This window comes from Perna viridis, chromosome 6 (assembly GCF_037379345.1).
Source record: "Perna viridis isolate PV_CMFRI_1.1 ecotype Kerala chromosome 6, ASM3737934v1, whole genome shotgun sequence".
In the NCBI taxonomy this organism is placed as follows: Eukaryota; Metazoa; Mollusca; class Bivalvia; order Mytilida; family Mytilidae; genus Perna; species Perna viridis.
In genome coordinates, this window is record NC_142450.1 from 38,587,602 (window position 1) to 38,609,411 (window position 21,810).

Here is a 21,810-nt window from a genome sequence, read left to right on the forward strand (position 1 = left end):
TGTATTTATTAATTATTGTTGTGATTAGAAAATGCCTAAGCCAGAGTAATAACTAATAAAATACTGTACAAATTACAAACACCAACGATCAAAGCTCATAGAACATTGATTCAGAAAAGACGGCACCAAAAAGAGAATCCCGTATAGGCACCTGAAACTCATAACACTCTCAAGACCAGTTTGGGAACCAATCTAAGTGGAATATTTAAAAGGTGTCAGTAAAACGGAACCCTAAAACAATGTGTCATTCTTACACCTGTACTTTCATGTAAAAAGTGGAAATGTTTCTTATAAGAGTGGTGATAAAACAATATTTACAGTAGAGCATCTATTTAACCCTAAATTATGGTTTACCTCTTGTGTTATTGTTTTATTTTTCAGGGCGAAAATGTCCCCATAATTTTAACAATCATTTTCTTGTACTTGCATTTGATGGTTATTAATTTGTACAGCAACAACTAAACTGTATTCAAATTTCACTGGAACTAAACAATTACACATTATTAATTATTATAATTATAATTATAGAAGTAAGCATTCGTTAATAATAGGTAACATATAAATTGAATTTAATCGATTACATATTTTTCATGTCTTTAACTACCATTGTTTTTCAGTTTAAATACACACTGGACAAATTCATTAATTTTGTTTATAGAAAATTTATTTGACATAAAATTTTGCTTTTAATCAAGAATTAAGAGCATGTCCTTGTTGAAACCAGGCAGTTCCTATCATGCTACATGGTAAGATTTATCTAACTGAATTTTTTGTTCATTTGTAATGTTCATATTATATGTATGTCAGATAGGAAAAGGATTTTTTTTCAAATCGCCAATGGATGGCTCTGAAAATGTTTTAAAGTTTCCCATGAAAGCAACAAAATTTTGCACAAAATGAAAGAGTGATCTCTTTTTTTCAGTGAATGTCAATGCTTTCTATGTAATTTATTTCTCTTTAACTGATGCAGTGAATAAAAAAACAACATCAAGTTTTGAGAAAGGATGCATTTGCAATATGAAATAGACAAATTTGTTGGAAATTGAAATTCCTCATGTGCCACCCACTGCCTTTTTCGTGTACATCCACTGAATTAAAGGTAATTTAAATCAAATGTTATAACTTGCCCCAACATCCTTTAAAGGAAATATCCATCCGTTTGTTGATCCGATTAATGTTTAAAGGATGTAGTAAATAAAGTACATGAAATAATCTGAGTCTTTCAACCTTTATTATTAATTAAAATGTAACCATTTAACTTAATTATTATTAAATATTTCATCACGAGACTATTACATTTTGTAATAACTTACATCGAATAAAACATCGCATCCTGTACATCACAATATTTGATGCTTCCAATAAGGTAAGAATCACTACAATTCAGCATCTCGATAGTATACTATATATATAGAACTAATGAATAATTAATGCTTTATCAGAATTAGAAATTGAACGGCTAAGGCTTTCATTTTTATCACTATGACTATTATTATTAAAGCTAAGAATCTCATTCTATATGAAGAAAATAATTAAGTGAGAGCACAGTCACAGCAACATTCTTACCTTCAAGGAAAACCCACACATCTTACACCACTATCACGTGAACTGTAAATAAAAAAGTGATCGGCAAATATTGCCAATAGAAAAAATACAAAATAAAATTATTAAAAAGTCGACAATCCTTTTTGTAAAAAAAAAAATAATTTTTTTTTCTCATTTCGGTTTAGTGGTTTATTGAAGAATAAAATTTTTCCCAAAAAAGAAGAAATAAATTTTGAAATATTCAAACCACATACATGGGCAAGTTTATGACCAAAGAAGAAGGAAATTTAAAAATAAACCAGATTAAAGATAGGGTTCAAATAAAGATAGAGATTCCTCATACTTTGTAAGAAATAATTCCAAATTATCATCCAAATATACAGAAGAAGATATTTACAAAATGCTGGAATTTTTAATCGACAACATATTTGTCCAGTGTTGTGGACGCGTTTTTCAACAAACGATCGGCATTCCAATGGGTACAAATTGCGCTCCTCTACTTGCTGACCCATTCCTTCACTCTTATGATACTGATTTTATAGTGATCTGATCCAAAAGAAAGAATATCGTTTAGCTAGATCCTTTAATTTCAGTTTCCGCTATATAGATGACGAATTATCTTTAAACAATCCTAATTTCGTGGATTTGATACATCGCATCTACCCCAGGAATTTGAGATAAAGGATACTACAGACGCTTTGAAGTCAGCCTCGTATCTTGACCTGGTCCATGCTCCCAGTTTTTAGTGGAGTTCGAGTTGCTCATTCGCTTTTGTTGCTTTGTGTGTGTGATTTTAGTTACTTTTCATGTTTGGTCTTTGTCTCTGGATTGCATTCTTTTGATTACCGCTATAACCTTGGTTCCCTTGATTACTCTTTCAAAGATCATTGAACAAGACAATGATGTCTGATAGTCTTTTTAAAGTTAAAACTTGCACCACAATATTTAGTGATAATCTCGTTTAATGACAGCAAATTTGTATTGATGACGATTATGATTACTAAGACAGGTGTCATTATATCATCAACCTTAAATAGTGTTATGAATATATTATTAAGATAGCAGAATTAAAGTTACTGGGTTAGTGTATAGAATAACAGTAATTATAAATATAAGATATTTTCCATTTTCTTAGAAATAGTGACAAATAAACAATCTTAAAAACTTATTATATTTAGTTTGGTATTTGGTTGAGATTTTTTTTTATCCTAACCAGAATATTTTGGTCAGTCCCAAAGTTATTGGGAAGTCAATCATTCATTTATGTTTTACTTGTCCCCGAGTTTCATTTGCCCCCAATGCCATTTAATCTGACGATGTTACAGCATAGGTAAGAAAGTAAAAATTATTTCCTATTTTAAATGTTCGTAAGTATTTCTAAAAAACAATTTTAACTGTTGTTTATTATGATACAGGTTTAAAAAATAAAATTGTCGACATTACTTTTACAAAAATATAAGACAAACTACAAATGAACATTAAAGAAGATGATTATAGTGATGAAGAACCCAATAAGTAGTTGGCATACAGTATGATCTAAATTAATTAGTTGTTACACTTCAAGTTAAATTGTTCATGATCTGTTATTGGTTACAAAGATTTAGGGGTTAACAACACTTCAGGGAAATAATTCCGTAAAAACCGACCAAACGTTTTATTTTGTGACATTCTGATATTCAACTCAAAGCATCTAAGTGATCATTTGTGACATTCTGATATTCAACTCAAAGCATCTTGGTGATCAAAACATTTGTCGAAGAAGCTACCATATGTGCATTGAATATAACATATGATTAAAATTTCTCGAAATTTGTATATTTTGCTTTTTTTGTCGAAGTGAACCACTGAATAAAATTTCAAGAACTTTAAACGAGCCAAATGAATTTTAGAGATGTGTGGTAACCCCTTAGATACGAAATACTGTATATTATATCTATCATAAAAGGGGGAGCAGGTAATTACATATTTCATATACTGCATGTATTATTTATGCATATGTTATAACATGTTATGAGCTACTCGGCGGGTGTTCCTAGATAAGTAGATGCTTATCTTGCCAGCGCACCTTGCTCATGCTTCCATTTTTTATTAATCGGGTTATTCGTTTAATTCTGTTTTCATATTACTTTTATATTTGCATCACAAATTTGACAGTTCTAACATCGTTGGGAATTTTTCAGACCTTTCTATACGTTTACATATCTTCCCTGTATCAATTTGATCCGATGGAGCAGTGTAGCAAATAGAGTCGTCACATTCTGAGACGTTTGTATAATATTGATTTGTTGTGACATGCATCATTAATTTGATCCTCTATCCTACATAATAACATCTAAATGAACTGTCCCGTACTACCATACATCGTGTACTAAGTTACATCCCTAGATAAATCCTACGAGGAGGAATGACCCGGCCAGCGAAAGCTATATTTTTATATAGCCTAGCTGGCCGAGCGGTCTAGGGCGCTGGACTTTGTGCAGGCGGTGTTGCCATAGATGTCACAGTGGTAATGTGGTTGCCATTGTGGTGGCTGTCTTGACTGTTGCTGGTTCCATGGTGCTTGCTCCCACCTTTTATCATTGGTATCTAGTCTTGTGTTCTAGATCTGCTGTATCATACCCTTGATTTCTTCATACCTGTCACTTCCTGGTTGGGAAGCTTTGTTGATTTTTGGCTTCTTGGTATCGGATGAGTCTCTGTTTTGGTGGTCACTTTCGATCTGTCGCAAAACTACACGTAGTTTATCAAACTCTCCAATGGTATCGTATTTATGTCCTGATATATCTTTAAGGGATGGTTTTAATCCTGTCCACAACTTGGCATGAAGCATTGCGTTAACATCTTGTCGACGTACAAGTCCTCTGTCCACTGCCTTTTCAATAATTCCTTCCAATCTACAACTCCCTGCTGTTAAGCTTTCATCTGGTCTTTGGCGTGAACCATAAAACTCTGCAAGTAACTCTTCTTTCTTGTCGACTCTCCAATCTAATTTCTTGATGATATCATGTACAGTGGCATTCAGTTCCAACCTCATTGCGACAAGTCCTGCTTCACCTCTCAAAGATCTTCTAACAGCATTCAAGATGGCATCCTCGTCATATTTCTGTTTGAGTAAACACTGTACTTCAGTGGGGGGTGGGGGTAAGGGCAAAATTGAAAAATCAGTAAGTGAACCTGTCAATCACAGGTATAAATACTTACCTGATAAATATTATTCTGAAACAAAATACAAAGTCTACAAAATAAATGTAGGGCTGGGGAGAATAGTAATCTAAATACTAACTTACAATTCTTCTATCTGTTCTTGAGTTCTATTCGATGCACGAACTTACCTTTTGATCATTTTATCAAACTGAAAATCAACAAGTATTAAGGCAAAATGTAATAGTCAACTCAGCTTAATGTATGGGCTAGTCTAATGATAGGACTACGGTGTATAGATATATGTATCAAACTATAACTGGCTGTAGTATAATCTGACTGTGTTTATCCAAGCTCACATGTACGGGATAATGTTGTCTAATGTACTCAAGTCAAGTCTAAGTATAGTCACCAGTATAAGGTAGACTTACTCTAAGTAAAAGAGTTTCTAAGGTAAAGTAAAGTAAATATTGGTATACTAGAACTGCCTCAAGGTAAGCTATATAGATGTCAAGAATAGTCTCAAAGGAGACAACTGATAAGTCTCACTGATGGCAAGCAAATACGAAGTCTCAAAGATGGCAAACAGTAGTATACTCTATTATCTAAATCACTCTAAAGTACAAGTGTTAGTAGGTATGTGTGTAGGTTGAGGTTAAAATGCCAAGGGTAAACTAGTAGGATACCTATAGCATGCACAATAAACTAATCAATCTTGCATATCCCTTTTCAAACTAAGTTACTACTCTATATGTATCATCTATAGTCAATAAACAAAATTTAAATTTTCAAAATTTACCAACACTTGAAGATGTTTCTATGTCTGTGCTGAAAATTTATGCAAAATTCAACAATACAATATGCTTGTGGCTAATAATAAACACATGTAATACACACTCAATGTCGATGCACTAAGTTTTCAACTATGTATAAAATCAGTGCATGTGCACAAGTAAATGTCACCTACATGTATATAAAAAAATGTAAGTGTAACTGAAAGTGTAACTAAGTGTGAGATTTCAAATTACTAGCGTGGATGTGTGTATGCACCTATACAAAATCAACTCTTTTTATGTGACAAAATCAAAGTGTGAACAACTAAGTTAATGTCTGAAAATCTAAAATTCAATTTTCAAACAATCAATCAATGCTAAACTGTCACAAATATGTACATGTTTTTATAGGAAGTGTGTGTATGTAGTAAACTTCCGGTTGACTTTGACCTGTGTTGACCCTAAGTGACCTCGAAGAGGGGCGGCGTGTGGTCCGGTGGTCAAGTATTAGTAAAGGCATACATGTATAACTAATCAATGAAAGTAAACAATATCCCCCTGAAGTCTTGAATGCTTCCTAAAAAATTGCTCATGACTATCGTACAATTACTAATCAATGAAGTGTCTCAAATAATTATCTGAGTTACACTTGAAATAGTACTCAAAATTGCAAAGTCAAAATGTTCAATTTCTAACGAACTCTGTATGAATTGCAACTATTTATCAATAATCATGCAATAAATATACAAATGTTCAAATTATAAATCATAAGTAACTTATAAATAATTGAATAAACACAAAATTTTTAGGCTCTATCCTTGAATATGCGCACAATTCTCCATGTGTTTTCGTACTCGAGTACCGGAAGTTGAAATGGCCACACTTATTTGCAATACCAGGATACGCCGATCGGAGCTAGCAACGGTATACACTAACACTAACGGAACTTTCACTGAGTATCCCGATTTCCGGTCGGAGCCAACGAATCCATATCACACTATCCTCCAAATTACGTGGGTGCCAAAATGTAATCGCACTATGTTCGGCATTAAATAGTCGACACAATGTTGTAAGGTTCTGGATAGCTTATTATGAAGCATTCAGAAATAAACCCTGTAACAAAATATCACAATTAGTAACAAGAAAATATATGTATAAGTTTCTGATTTTCTAAACATGAAATAAATCATTCTAATAGATTTACAAAACGTTTGTCATTCAAAAATTACTACTTGAACTGATATTGCGTCACAGATTCATAAAATTAATAAATTGAATACTTAAATATTATCTGATCGAAAGTTACTTTTCTGTGTCCTTAGAAACAGTACAACACTTGCCAAAAGATCAAAATGAAAATATTTACTCTCATTCGTTAACTTCAATATTATATAAAAATAAGCATATTAAAGAAAACTGAATTAGCAAAGCAAATAGCAAAAGCATCTAACTAAGCAAAATTTAGCTAAGCAAACCAAAGCAAAATACTAAGCAAATGTAAAATAAGCAAGTACAAACTGAACGATTTACCATACCTCATATGAGATACAAAGGTTATGCCTCATTACATCATAAGGTAGGTTACCAAATCTGTCATAATACCTGTACAACAAATATTAAATTATAGTTACTTTGCACAAACTTGTATACACTGATATTCATATCTGCCTTAGACAAATTTAATAAAAAAAATATAACTCAAAAGTATTTTATCAAATTTAAAAGTTTACTCATTTACTCTCGGACTCATTCCGCTTAGTCGCTCGTCATTCATTACGTTTATTTAAAATCAAGTTATTTAATTCAGGCATAAATCAATAACTCTTACCTTAAATATTATGCCTGTTAGACAATTACATTTACTTTTAAAGGTTTACATAATTCACACACTATTCGCCCAATACACATTCTGACTACGATAACATGATAAAGGGAAAGTTACCCGTGCGTGAAACGATGTAAATCAATAATACAACCGAGTAGAATAATGACCGAAAATGTAACGATAAAGTAAAAAACTGACCTGAATTAACTGTAGAATTCCTCCAACATGAATAAGAAAATATCAAACTGCAAATTAAAGCAACAGAAGAAATCAGATACGTGTGTTCGGCTTGAACATAAATCCGCAACTACATGGACTTCAAAAGGGATAAACCGCCAAAAGAGATATGACCAATGAAATAGTAAGAATGTGCGGCTAAATCGAACGTGAAAACTGACCATATAGAAATAGTAAGAGTGAACAATAATCAAGACGAAAACTGTCAACTGTCAAGGTCCGTCTATGTAAAATACACATTCATAATCAATTACAATCCGTAATTAATCTATGTTAAATAAAGACAAAAGTTTCATATGAATGTATTAATGATTTTATTTCAAACTAAAGTCAATATAATAAAATTAATTCAAATTACAAATAAGTATTCAAATATAAATTTTAACACAAATTCTGAATATTTACACACTATCACACTAAGTTACAGCCCTCAATTAATCCTACAAGGAGGAATGAACCGGCCAGCGAAAGCTATATTTTAATATAGCCTAGCTGGCCGACTGGTCTAGGGCGCGGGACTTTGTGCAGACGGTGTTGCCATATATGTCACAGCGGTACGAGTTCGAGTCCCGCGGAGAGAACGACCAAAAATTTGCATCGCAAATTTGACAGTTCTAACATCGTTGTGAATTTTTATATATATAATACCGAGTTCCTGTTAAGACTTAGATGGCACAGCGAAAGCGAGACAATCGGTGCACGCGTTTTTGTATTTTTGTTCATAATTTGACCATGAAATTTAAATTTAACTAAATCAGGTATTTTATGTTGATGATTCAATATTTTTGTCGATTTTGTTCAAAACTAAACCAGGAAGACATGAACAGGTTTTAACTTTATATCTAGATTTCATATACAGCAAACAGCAAATTATAAGTACAAATTTATTTCTCGTCAGTTAAACATTCTTCTGAAGTTTGTGTTAAATCACATTAAACTATTGTGAGCTTCTCTCTTTTATATAATGCATTATTTTGTTTTTTAAACTGACATCAGAGTTATATCCGATTCCAGTTCTTGTTAATATTATATGGCTCCAATATGTTGGTGAATCTAAACAGCCTTTCAAAAGCGCCTGAACGGACACAGGAGCGACCTAACAAAATGGCCTTTACTCCCTGTGAGTCAACTCCTCAGATTACCAAACCACGGCATGCGTCGATGATTTTAACAAAATGCAAATTCTAATCGTTGAACAAGAGACGACCTGGGGCAATCTACAAAGAGTGAAGCGGGAGGGATTTTGGATAAAAGATTTCTGTTTTTTTTACATCCACGCGGAATAAATAAAAAAATCATTGAGTTTTTCTTGTTTTGTATAGTTTTTTTTCATCACAATGTATGTACATGATTTTGCTTTTATATTTTCACACAAATTTCAAGATCAGTACAAAACGTATTTCTCTTACACAATATTTATTACTTGGGCGCATTTTAAAGCTTAGACACTATATAAATGTATGGTATTTTGAAAAAAAAATGACAATAATGGGTGAGAAAGAAGAAATTCTGAAATTCTGAAAATTCCTTTTTACGATTTTATAGTTATTTTAACGCCAAAAAGAAAATCTAAGCGCCTATATTTATCAGATATGTTGGGTAAATCATTATTTTAATTAGGAATGCCAAAAATACGTGTTTAACAGTGTTGATATGCTTTGAATGAGAATTCGGTTTGATAATCAGACCAATTTTCTGTGGGAAGGAGCAATATTTTTTTAGCATTAATGTTTTTCTTTGTTTTTTTTTCGTGTAGAAAAGAAGATACTTTATCGAATGATACCAAATTTGGGTTGTTTTAGTGTAGCTATAACTTGTAGAGTCGAATTTATGCGACTTTTTCTGAGAAAAAAAATTCATTTTTTTGCACTTTCTGATAAATTGTGACTACGAAAATCGCAACAAGTCACCAAAAGAATCCCAGAGGTATTAATTGTGATTATACTAAACAGGAAATACTAAATAAGCCATTCTTTACTGAAGCATAGATGCACTAGGGTTTTTGACATTGAAAATATATAAATTTAAGCGATTGGTGGGGTGGTGGTACATTACTTTTTTCACTTCAAAATTCTAAGTGTTACCTTACGTTTCTTAGTACCATTGTAAAGCTGAGACATTGTGGTACATGGTGATCTCTATATGTATTCAGTTACTTCATACGTGCTGTCCCAGGAAGACTTAGACGCCCGAACAATTCAGTCACAAAAATCTTGGCTTTTTTTTTTAACCCAGTGGGCTACAAATATAGGCTTGTACCGAAAAATAATCGCAAAATATTCTCTGGTCATTGGAGATATAAAGGTACCTGAAAATCACTATATAGTTGATGAATGGGAGGTGCACGGTGGACCCTTCCAGCCCATTAACTAATACTTTCTTTTCCCATAATGGCAATTGTACAAATATTATGACAACTCTCACCTTTCTTCGGTAAAATGTCTGTCTTAAAATTATTTTTAAGTATAACTCTTTTATTGTTATTTTTATATATTTGAACTCATAAATATGGAGCCTACTCATCGACATTGTTTGTTACTGAACTAAACATTGTCATATTGTATGTATTCTAGAAATATGTCATATAATTCATCATTTAGTTATTATTGCATGTTGCATTTCTTTGAACAATTATAGAAAAAGGAACAAATGTGGTGAAACGTCATAACAATAGTAAATACTGACAGAGATCACCAAAAGGTATCCAATAAGTATAATAATATACCTTTTGGTAATCTTTGAAAGGCTCCGACAAAAAAAGTAATAAAATATATGGTAACAGAATGACAATTCATCGTAGTATTCTTAGTATATATTGTTTCCTTGATTTAGCACTCGACTCAAAGTGTCATATATTTTGAAAGGTCAGAGCAAGTTATGTAAATCAAGTATAAATACTCGCAGCATTTTACAATAAGTTCGGTATACCCTTTTTTGAAAATACGTACATTAATCATACTTTTATTTTTAGTAGTTTAGTAAGTACAGTTTTACGTAATTGTAATCATACATACAAGCTGACAATTGTTTGGTTCATATCCAGGTCAAATTTATGTTTTAACTAAGAACGACAAATCCTGACAAATCTTTATCAAACTACAAGTATTAACTGTGTCATGCGTACAGCTTCTGTATGATCTAGTTTTTATATCATGCAACGAATACATGCAAACGATATAAAATATATGAAAAAGATAGATTAATCGACCCTCCTTTATTATTCTGGATCCATCTACACTTAGTCAGGTAGGTGTGTAAGATAAATCTTAGAAATGGTAAAATATAACCAGACAATAATTAGGGTGAATTCTAAACCACTTGCATAGATATATCTTTTATTCAAATATTCATCATTCTAAATTGTATTAGTTTATTGAAAAAATTATATGAAAATCTATCGCTTTAAACTTTTCTATAAATCTTACCAATCGGTCAACCGGTATTAAACTATGAACCGTAACATATGAATAAAAACAGAATAAATCCTTTATAATCATAAACTATATTTTTAATTTGTGTCGTGTCTACAGAGTTCGACTGACATTAATATTGGACAGGTGGACAGGGGCAAATGTAGTGTTATTAAGTTTTTTAAGTAAATAACAACTCAACAAAATTAAGCTACATACATATTTGAAAGCGTGATCGTTATTGTAGTTTCTTTAACGATGTGGTATATTCATAAGAGGCATGTGTAAATGTTAAATTACGCATCGCATTATTATTTTTTTCTATATTGGACGCTCTATACTTCTACAAGGTATGTACAGTAATCCTTGAAATATTTTGTTAAAGCTGCATGTGTTGTTACAACAATTAAATCGTATACGATATATCAAAGAGTAACCAGGGGAACTAAGGTTATTGCGGTAATCAAAAGAATGTAGTCCAGGGACAAAGACCAGACATGTAAAACAGAAATACACAACAAAGAACATAAAGTAACTAAAATCATACATACAAAGTAACAAAAGCAAATGAGCAACTCGGACTCCACTAAAAACTGGGAGCATAGACCAGGTACACCGGTAGGGTAAGCGTCCTCGGCTTTTCTAGAAACACCTGCCGAGTTGCTCATAAAATGTCAAGTCCGGAATAGACGAAAGAGGAAAGGAAAACTATGACACATTGAACAAAACAGTTTTCATGGCGCAGATTGATACACCGTAACGATCCACGAGTTCATGATAACGACCATAAAGTAATATATGTTTGAAACGTACAACAGAATGATCAATAAGAAAGTAAAAGAAAATCAAAGTGACTAACCGCGTTGATAGTTTTGTGCATATGCATAACCCAGAATATACAAATCAAAATGGATTAACCCAGTTAAAAGGTATTCTAGACAGTGTCTAAAAATTTGGAAAATGTACTCATTTTATGACATAGTCATTCTAGAAGTGCATAATGTAAATACTAATTACGTTACTATCTGCCTTTACGTTATCTTCTATCCAACAGCATTGACTGTAGTTGGGTCATTGACATTCCGAAACATCATGTGTTACCTTGTTCTGATTGCATGAACAAGAAAAAAGTATTCGGGAAAAATGTTGTTGTCTGAAATGGTTTTATTTCCGATAATTAGATCTAAATAAGAAAAAATCTTTCTGAAAAATAGAATATTGATTATTGGTTTGAATGGATTTTCATCATCAATATATCCTCTATACTGTTAAACTAACTTTACCCGTTGGCAATTCTACACTGCCTGTTTATATTGCCATAAACCTTTTTGATTATTACCTTTGACTTTTGGCCCGAAGTAAATCAATTCGTCATTTTTTTATATTAACATTACTTGTGCAGAATACATATGGTATTTGGATGGAATCTCTACAAAAAGCTGAAACATGATATTTTGAATATTATGAATCAGACATTATATAGCTTTTTTACTAATATAATGTGTAACCTTATACATGAATATTATGCTGATAACTATGTTATTAAGTCTGTAAATAAATCAATCGTATTAATTAAGTATTAATGAAACAACGATCTGCCAGACGTTAAAAGTTAAAAATAATCCAGTACTTATATATTAAACATAATCCTAATGAATTATCACTCATATACACCTGCAGAAAATTATAAATAACTTACCAACCCCTGAAAATGTTCTTTTTTTATATTTTTATTTTCTTGTTGTTTGACCTTAATATTAGGCCCATAAATGTTTAATTGGTCAACATCGATTTGTCAAAGCATAATTGATTATGATTCTCAAACGGACGGAATTTTTTTTTCTCGTTTTCAGCGGAAGGATTCGGAGAACAAATACCAAGAATAATGTATTATGATGATACATTCCGCCACATTGGAGAGTTCGGAAGATATCAGAAATTTTTGTATTTCCTAATTTGTTTACCACAGATCTTCAGTGGAATACAAACATTCCTTCCTGTCTTCATATTGTATGTGCCAGACCATAGGTAATATTAGGATTGTAGTTATTTGTTCTTTTCTTTTAAAAATGAAAATGATTTTTTAATCTAATAAAATTTGAATAAAATACATGAAGGAATATCGTAAAAAATCTATCGAAATAAATAAGCACTATATTGTTTGAAATCATAAATTGTAATGCCGTGCAGAGTCTGATACTTTTTGCACAGCTTCACGTAAGTCATGCTATTGCATCATGTGTTTATTCTTCCTATGTTTGAGGAAAATATACCGGGCATCTTATAAAAATTATTTGAATGTAATGATTTTCGTCATCATTTTTCATTACAAACGTCATATAACCATATCACAATAATAGTAATGTATAGAATATCAATGTTTGTTTCATTCATCTATTTCAGATGTGCTCCTTCCATTGATGCCGATGGAGGATCTAAAACTTTTAATTTTCACAGTTATAACGTAAACAACTCCAACGTTATTCATCTTCTCGATTCTAAAGGTCAAGAAAAAATCACTTACCTAAAATGTGATATTGTATACGCAAGACGACAGAACTCGTCCCATGAAGTTAATTCATCTATTTATGAGAAAGAAAAATGTAGTAAATGGGTGTATGACAAAGACGTATTTGACACTACGTTTGCTATGCAAGTAAGTAAGACAAAATTAATTTCTTAGCGTTATTACTAAAGCATCTTTGGGGTAAACGCAAGAAAGACCATAAACAAAAAACGAAACATACAAACACAAACGCTACTAAAACAAGAAAAAGAACAATTTATATTAAAGGACAAAAAACAACCACACCAAAATATATTCAGAAAACACGTGAGTTTGTATATTTAGACAATACTATTAAACTTCTAATGCCCACGTGTAGTTCTTGTCTTCCGTACAGTACTATAGTGTCATATACTACCTCTCATAATGGGAGTCACATGTGCATTGTAGACAAACCTTGTATGTGAGAAAAAGGGTGATAGAACGCATGCTGTGGTGTCATTCATGGCGGGTTTGACAGTTGGTGCACTTACAACGGGCTTTATATCAGACATGTAAGTATAAAATACTGAAACACAACCAACTACAAAAATCCACAAATGTTTATAAAAAATACAATAATTTAAGATTTTAGAAAAGGATCAAGATTATTTGGGCACCACAGAATGTATATTGTATACAAAAAATGTGCCAAAGACAAAATAAAAAGTATGATATAAGTATAACTCCTTTCATACGTTTATATGAGATTATGTCTATTTTTTCTACATTGAAGGTATGGTAGGAAGAAGGCTCTGATGTTATGTCTGACTTTGATTATCATTCCAAATATTTGTCTGACATTTGTAAAGGACTACTTGGTATTTGTTGCTTTACGGTTTATCTCTGGATTTTCTGTATCTGGACTCCTAGGCACCGGTTTTGTTATGGGTAAGCTCAATAATTTATTCCGAGATCCTTGAGCTCTGTCAACATAATCATAGTGCAGGTTTGATAAAGATGATTTGTATTAATTCAAATTCGCATTTTGTAATTTCCATTCAAACAGTTTTCTTCTGACATACCCGTATTTTGGGTTTTTGCATAATTAGCGATTTGATTACAATAGATTTTGCACGGCTTTTATATTTACTACAAAATGGTTTCAGTGATAAAACTATTAGAGTAAATATCAATTGGCGCAATGTATAGAGTGAAATGCAAGAAAGAAATATGACGGCTAAGTTGGGCCCGATCAATATATTTTTATTTAAGTGATAAGACTTATACTGTGATATCCTCTTTTGGTCTCTCTACCAAAGACGATGATGGTGATTTACCGTTTATGTACTGGATTCCTAAATTTAATAAGAATTGTGCTTCTCTTCTTGCTGACCTGACCTATTCCTTCACTCTTATAAGGCTGACTTTATAGCTGATCAGAAAGAACATCGTTTAGCTAGATCATTTAATCTCAGTCTCTGCTATATAGATGACGTATTATCCTTAGACAATCCTAGTTATGTGCATTTGATACGTCTAAATTACCCACAAAGAACTTGAGATAAAGGATACTACAGACGCTGTGAAGTCAGCCGCATATCTTGACCTACACTTAGAGATCGATGGTAAAGGAAAACTATTGACCAAACTTTACGACAAACGTGATGAATTGTCATTCAGAATTGTCAAGTTTCCCTTCAGAACCTGCATATGGAGTTTTCATATCACAACTCATACGTTATTCCAGAGCTTCTCGTAACTACGCAGACTTTTTGTATCGCGCTAGACTTCTTAAAATTAGGCTTCTGGAACAGGGTTATATTGCTACAAGATTGAAGTCATCAATACAGAAGATTTATGGTCGTCATCATGAATTCGTAGATCGTTACGGTGAAAACTGATTGGTTCAACGTGTCATATTTTTACTTTCCTCTTTCGTCTACCTCGGACTTGACTTTTATGAGCAACTCGGCGGTTGGTCCATGCTCCCAGTATTTAGTGGAGTCCGAGTTGCTTATTTACTTTTGTTACTATGCATGTATCATTTTAGTTACTTTGTTGTGTTTATCCGTTTTTCATGTCTGGTCTTTGTCCCTCGATTACATTCTTTCGATTTCCACTAGAGTCTTGGTTCCCATGATCACTAATTTTTTAAAGTTTTTTTTCAACTTTTTATCTAATGGAGGGAATTATCTAAAAAAACTAAAGTTAAATGTTACGCGGATCAAATCAAAAGCAAGGACAAGTATTCCAATAGCCTACATAACGTAGAAAACAAGTTTGTTCTTTTGAACGAAACATAAATAAGATAACAAAAGAAATTCAGAACGAAAATTTTTAAAATTTCAGGAATGGAAATAGTAGGACCTACGAAGCGTGCCTGGGCTGGAGTGGTGTTTGAGTTTTTCTGGGCATTTGGTACCATGATGTTGGCCCTTGTAGCGTATCTAATTCGGGACTGGAGATACCTTAACTTAGTTGTATCTGTACCACCTGTTCTTTTCTTCAGTTATATATGGTAAGGAATATGATAGTTAACCATACTAGATGAACAATACGAAATGCTATTCTTTCCATGCACTTCGTAAATTATTTACTGGAAAGGCAAAATATTCCTCCATAAAACATACAAGTAAATAATTCTGTATTATTGATTTTTTATCCACGTACTTCAGTACACCTTTTATTGATTTTTAAAGTATAACATATTTATACAAAAATGATACTTCAAATTTGTCATTTTTTTTCAGGGTACAAAATATATGACTATATTATATGTATTGTAAATACCTTCATAGAACCATAGGCGACATATTAGACCCAAAACAAGCGAGGACCAAGATGGGAAAGAGTAATCTTGTAAAGAATTTGTTTTCGTTTCCAGTTGCAGATATGGGGATGAGCAAATCGTACAAACAGGAAACAGAAAATCAATAACAATTTTAAAAGTAATTTCATATTCTACTACTTTGTGTTTAAAGATTACAGTGTGTAGTCATGTGCTTGTAGTGCCACAATATAAATTTTAATTTTCAATTTCAGTTGCATGTTAGGACGTGAAAAAAGTAGCCTTTTACTTTTCAGAAATATTTTTGTTTTGTATACCGCATGCACAATATCCTATTGCAATAATAACATGTATGTTTGTTTGTTGTCATGATTACTTCTACGCTAGTCATGTTTGTAGCGCTGCTCCAGTCACAGTCTTCCGTTTTAAAACAATATACAAAGAAATTTACGACACAAAATACCAAATCATAAACAAGAGCTATATTGAAATCGGGTATGTAAGTCTCGTTCTAGTTTCATTTTCTTTACCAGAATTTCCGGCGTAGAACATATTGAAAACCGAAGACCGATCTGCATTTTATTGTATACTTTCGGGTACTTGAACGCTGTATAGCAATGCAAAATCTTCTATTCTATATTTTTTCATGTAGAAATAGATATTTTTTATCGGTATTTTTTTCACAAAAAGATGTTTCGCCTTTAACACTGAACTCAACGCTCTCTAAATGACAAATCTCCATGCTTTTGAATGGTAGACTAGGACCCAATCCCGTGAAATCACAGGGTCACATGACGAGACTTACCTACCCTATACATCAAAAACTATATTCAACCCGAATAACATAGATTACATTTAAAAACTGATAAGAAGGAAAAAAACAAGACGTAATCCTTAGGCAATATGAACTCCCACAAAAAAAACTCTAATAGGTATTAAATATATCAAATATTTATGCATACAAAAACCAATAAACAATTATTAACTTTCGTTATTGGTAAAAAAATATCAAATCATCATTCTTCAAGACGTAGCGTTCGTATCAAGAAGGATAAGCACTTGAGAACAGTACTGAACTATTGATTGAAAACACATAATTATATGTATGTATATTTAAGGGTACTACCAGAGTCTCCAAGATGGTTGCTAAGTAAAGGGCGTACCAAGGAGGCAGAGGACATTTTACAGATTACAGCTAGGTTGAATAAAAGAAGTGGTTTGCCAAGTGGAATATTAGTATCATTTACAAGTGAAACGAAACACCATCGTCTTCCATTGTGGAAAGCATGTACCCACCCAAAGCTCATGTATCAATTAACGGTACTGTTCTATGGATGGTGAGTATAATATGAAAACGTGTTAGTCAAGAAATATCACTATTTGATTTTGTTCAAGTGCACCGGATTGGTTTCAAATGTGCAATCATTTTTGTGGTATTCTGTAATTCAGCCAATACTCTCGCTAATCCATAGAAAGTTAGTAACAAACCGCACATGTAGTACGGTGTTTGAACAAAAGAAATACTCGAATTAAACAAGATATCACAATAAAAGCATACTTTAAAACTATATACAAAAATACACCACCACCAACAACATACGACCGTTCAAACAAACAACAAACAAATTAATTTACCTATAAATAGATAAAACCAAAAATATTGAGTAATAAGGATGCCACTGAAAACTAAGTGTCAAGTCATTGCAAATGAGCAAGATGAAAAGCAACAAATTATTTAAAGGCACTTTTTGATACTTTTTAGGATGGTCGTCAGTATGGTATTTTATGGACTTGCAATGAATTCTAGTAATATAGGTGGGAATTTATTTCTTAATTACTTCATGTCAAGTTTGGCCGAACTGATTGGTTTTGCTGGATGTTTAACGGCTTTACAGAGAGTTGGGCGACGTTATGTGTTCACAGTGTCTGTACTATTCAGTGGTGCAGCCTGTATTGTTACTATATTTCCAGTATTATACGCATCCAATGGTACGTTCTTACCGTTTGTTTTTTTTCATTTGAAATCCTCTACTTTTACTGTCAGCGGAAATCTAGAAAGAAAACAACACTAAAAACCATTGGATTAAACAATAAATTGATTTTTTCACATTATCCTGAAAATGATCACATCACAAAAAAAGTAAATAATTTTTGATTCGGATAAATGAATTTAATATATAGATAGCAACTATACTTCAAAAACGGTTCAGTAATCTGTGATTATAAGTATTTATATCTTAAATGATATTTTGTTATGCATTGTCAGATGTCTTCATACGATGGCTATATGAAAGGCATATCAAACCTTTCGTTCTCCGAAGATGATTACACCATGTCTTGTTCGTTCATGGAAAGTCGTGTATTCAGCACTCTGTATTAATTGTTCTTTTATTATATATACATAGATTATCAATGGATAGCGATGGTATTGTCGACTATAGGGAAGGTCTTCGTTTCTTCGGCTTTTGCTGTTATGTTTTTGTACTCCGGTGAAATATTTCCTACAATAATCCGGAACTCTGCTTTAGGTATAGCAGCAGTCTTTGCTCGCGTTGGAGGAATGGTAGCCCCTTATATAATTGATATTGTAAGTTTATATTTAAAATCATTTGCGTGTTTGGTAAAACAGAGAGGAGGCTCTCGATTTCAAGAAAACAGTCACCTAAGATAATCATTTTTAGTTTCAGTTTGATGAATGAAAGTTCTCAGGCTAATTATATAAAACATGCCATAATAATGCAAAAATAGAAAATTTATCACACAAAAATAGCAGTAAGGAAATCTGCTGCAGCACATCACTATGATTTGTTCTCAAACATAATACTTTTTTTATTTATCCACTATTTTTGCAAAAGAGATAGCAATGGTCGTTGCATCATACTTAAATTGATGCATGACAAACGTACTAAGTAATATACGAATATATTTCTTTTTGTTCATAATTAGGCTGTCCACATGGATCATGACTTTGGGAAGGCCATACCTCTGATTGTATTTGGTGTAACTGCTGTACTAGCTGGTGTCGTTGCATTGAAACTACCAGAAACCAAAGACGTTGCCTTACCGGAGACATTGGATGATTGGTTGCATCTCGGAAAGTACGTCTTACCTTTTATTTTATGCAGCATGTTTCTATATTCTTTTCTGGAATATCTTATTTTGAACTTTTTTTCAAAAACTAATTGAAGGTCATACATGATACAAACTATCAACAAAAATACCAAAGTGCTAGCTGTAAGGTGATTCAAATACGTCACGATCTACATACACAGTGTAGGTAACCGAATAATATAGATTACACATAAAAACTGAAAATAAGGAAACAAGACGTCACAAAAAACGATAGCATTAGAAATATGAACCCACACCAGCCGGGCACAACAAAATTCGATTTCAATCGGACACAATAAACCGATACAAACAACATTCAAAGAAAGTAAAGGAAATTAATTCAATGCATCTCCGGAAAACATTTGTACACGGGCAAGTTTGTTTCTCACTACAAGAGTTAAACCAATGACATTTTCTTTACAACAGAGTTCGAGATGTTGGTTTAGAACTACAAATTTCAAGTTGTGAAAAGCTGAAGAAGAAGGAGGATAGTAAAAAAGAGAAAACAACTGGAATCGAGGACAGCCAAAACGATATACAATTATTATCTTGAACTTTTTAAAAAATGTTTCAAGATATGAATCGTGCAATATGCATACACATGATTGTCCAGAGATGAATTTTTGGTGATCGATTAACTTGTAGTTTTTTACATCTTCTTTATGCATTTAATTGCTACTTTTAAAGTTCGGAAATGATAGGGCAGATAATATTTTTATTTTGCATTTTGATTGAAGGGTATTTTGTGGTTCTTCCCTAAAAATGCAAAAATAAGCAGTTAAGCTTAAACTGTGAATAACTTCACCTTTAAGAAAATTTCTTAAAGGTGATTGTAGAAAATGTGCATGTATACAATGACAATGTCGTACTGAATGCACATAGTGTATATATGTGATTTTATATTATAAATAAGTATATCTATTATGAACAAATGATCATAGTTACAGGGTGGATGTTGGAGTGTCTGATATAGTATAACTTCATTTTCGTTTTTTTTTTCTTCTTATGGTCATTTGTTTAAAACATTATTTTACAATGTACAATTTTTAGTAGTACGCATTCTTGTGTTTCATTAGACATAACTTCTATAATGCAGGCAATATGTATTGCCCTTCTGGTGGGAATAATCAATGCCTGCCCAATGATTAAGTTTTTTATTTAACGGTTCAAGTTCATAACCCAGTAAAATTCCCTAACTGCGTATCCTAATTAAGTCGTAAGTAAACATATTCAGCGTTTAGAAATTACTATAATCATATTTCTCTGTGTCAACGATATTGAGAGCTGAACGCTTGGAAAGGTCAAATAATGTCAAAGAGGGTTTTGGTTCCTGTGGCCACACGTATTTAGCGTTTTGTATTAGGTTGTGTGTAGAGACATGATGTATACGTCATATTTTTGTAATTTATATATACATATATATGTTTTTGTATATAGGTTTATAGAATAAGAACGTTTCTATGGATTTGACTTTTGTAAAGTCTACTTGTTGTATTTTGTTACAATATTTGTAAGAACATATAATGTTTCCCCTTCCATAATATTACGTGGGAGGGTAACTTGGGTTATAAGATCAGATATACAGTTGTGCGGCCCAAATGGGTTTTTCCTTCATGGTCGTAGATAATGATAAAAGGTAGTAATTTGTTGTTTATACTGGTATATAGTCTCTACATTACGAAAGGACATATACTTATCATTAGGTTAGTTTTAAGAGTGTTATTAACTTGTATTGACATCACTTAATTATCAATATTCAACATGATTTTATTACCCCAAAATATAAATGTGTCATATCAAAATAATACATGTGAAAAGGCTACATGTACGAATAGACGTCATTTTTTTCATTTTTAACATATACGATTGAAGTGGTTATAAACTCAATGGGCTGCACACGTACCCTTATACTTATTAAGTTACTTCTGTTCCTGATGTTTGTATTGGTTATTGATCTGAAGAAGTATTTGATACGTTGTTTCGTTATAATAAATACATCTTTTTTTTGTTATTTGTGCTCTATAGGTCATAAAAATATTCATTGGCATGTAAAGACAACGTATAGAAATAATTATAATTATCATGATAATGATACAAATTTATGATAAACAACTGCATCCAATGAAAACCAAGACCGACAGAGAACATACTGCATATCAGGGATTTGTCAAGTAATATAAAAACCTTTACAAGGAAAACAAAACAAAATACGCTAGCATCCTTATATATAGGTCACATGACCTTTTATGCGGATGGGCGTTAGACGAGTATTGACAACAATACGTATATAGTAATTCTGGTAGTCGGAAGTGTTGCTCACTGTCACCGTCATCTAAACAATCTTATTGTTTGTTTGTTTTTCTTTAAATAGCATTCTTTTTCTGATGAATTAATAAACTATTTTAAATTTCCATATAATATGGAATTACTAGTATTTTGACATTAAAAAGCAATATGTCGTTAATTTAAAATTCATGTTTAAAGTACCACAT

General features: G+C 32.1%; 2 protein-coding genes across 4 annotated transcripts; one reads left to right on the plus strand and one right to left on the minus strand.

Moving 5' to 3' along the window:
* Nucleotides 1-1,279: 1,279 nt before the first annotated feature.
* Nucleotides 1,280-21,329, plus strand: LOC148614867 (organic cation transporter protein-like). 3 transcript variants are annotated; one of them, XM_088589329.1, is made up of 11 exons: nucleotides 1,280-1,366; nucleotides 12,785-12,959; nucleotides 13,335-13,587; nucleotides 13,888-13,991; nucleotides 14,213-14,367; nucleotides 15,769-15,937; nucleotides 17,326-17,544; nucleotides 17,970-18,196; nucleotides 18,613-18,794; nucleotides 19,154-19,305; nucleotides 19,745-21,329. In XM_088589329.1, exons 2-11 carry the CDS (start codon nucleotides 12,817-12,819, stop codon nucleotides 19,869-19,871), a joined length of 1,731 nt encoding a protein of 576 aa, XP_088445455.1. In that variant the 5' UTR covers nucleotides 1,280-1,366; nucleotides 12,785-12,816; the 3' UTR covers nucleotides 19,872-21,329. The 3 variants fall into 3 exon arrangements, with proteins under 3 accessions (XP_088445455.1, XP_088445452.1, XP_088445453.1); XM_088589326.1 differs by lacking the exon at nucleotides 1,280-1,366 and adding an exon at nucleotides 10,607-10,767; XM_088589327.1 differs by lacking the exon at nucleotides 1,280-1,366 and adding an exon at nucleotides 10,780-11,281.
* Nucleotides 1,694-7,440, minus strand: LOC148614868 (uncharacterized). The gene is made up of 3 exons (XM_088589352.1): nucleotides 7,288-7,440; nucleotides 6,995-7,061; nucleotides 1,694-6,572 (listed from the first exon to the last, which is right to left on the minus strand). The coding sequence occupies exon 3, from the start codon at nucleotides 4,577-4,579 to the stop codon at nucleotides 4,145-4,147; it is 435 nt and encodes a 144-aa protein (XP_088445478.1). The 5' UTR covers nucleotides 4,580-6,572; nucleotides 6,995-7,061; nucleotides 7,288-7,440; the 3' UTR covers nucleotides 1,694-4,144.
* Nucleotides 21,330-21,810: the final 481 nt, after the last annotated feature.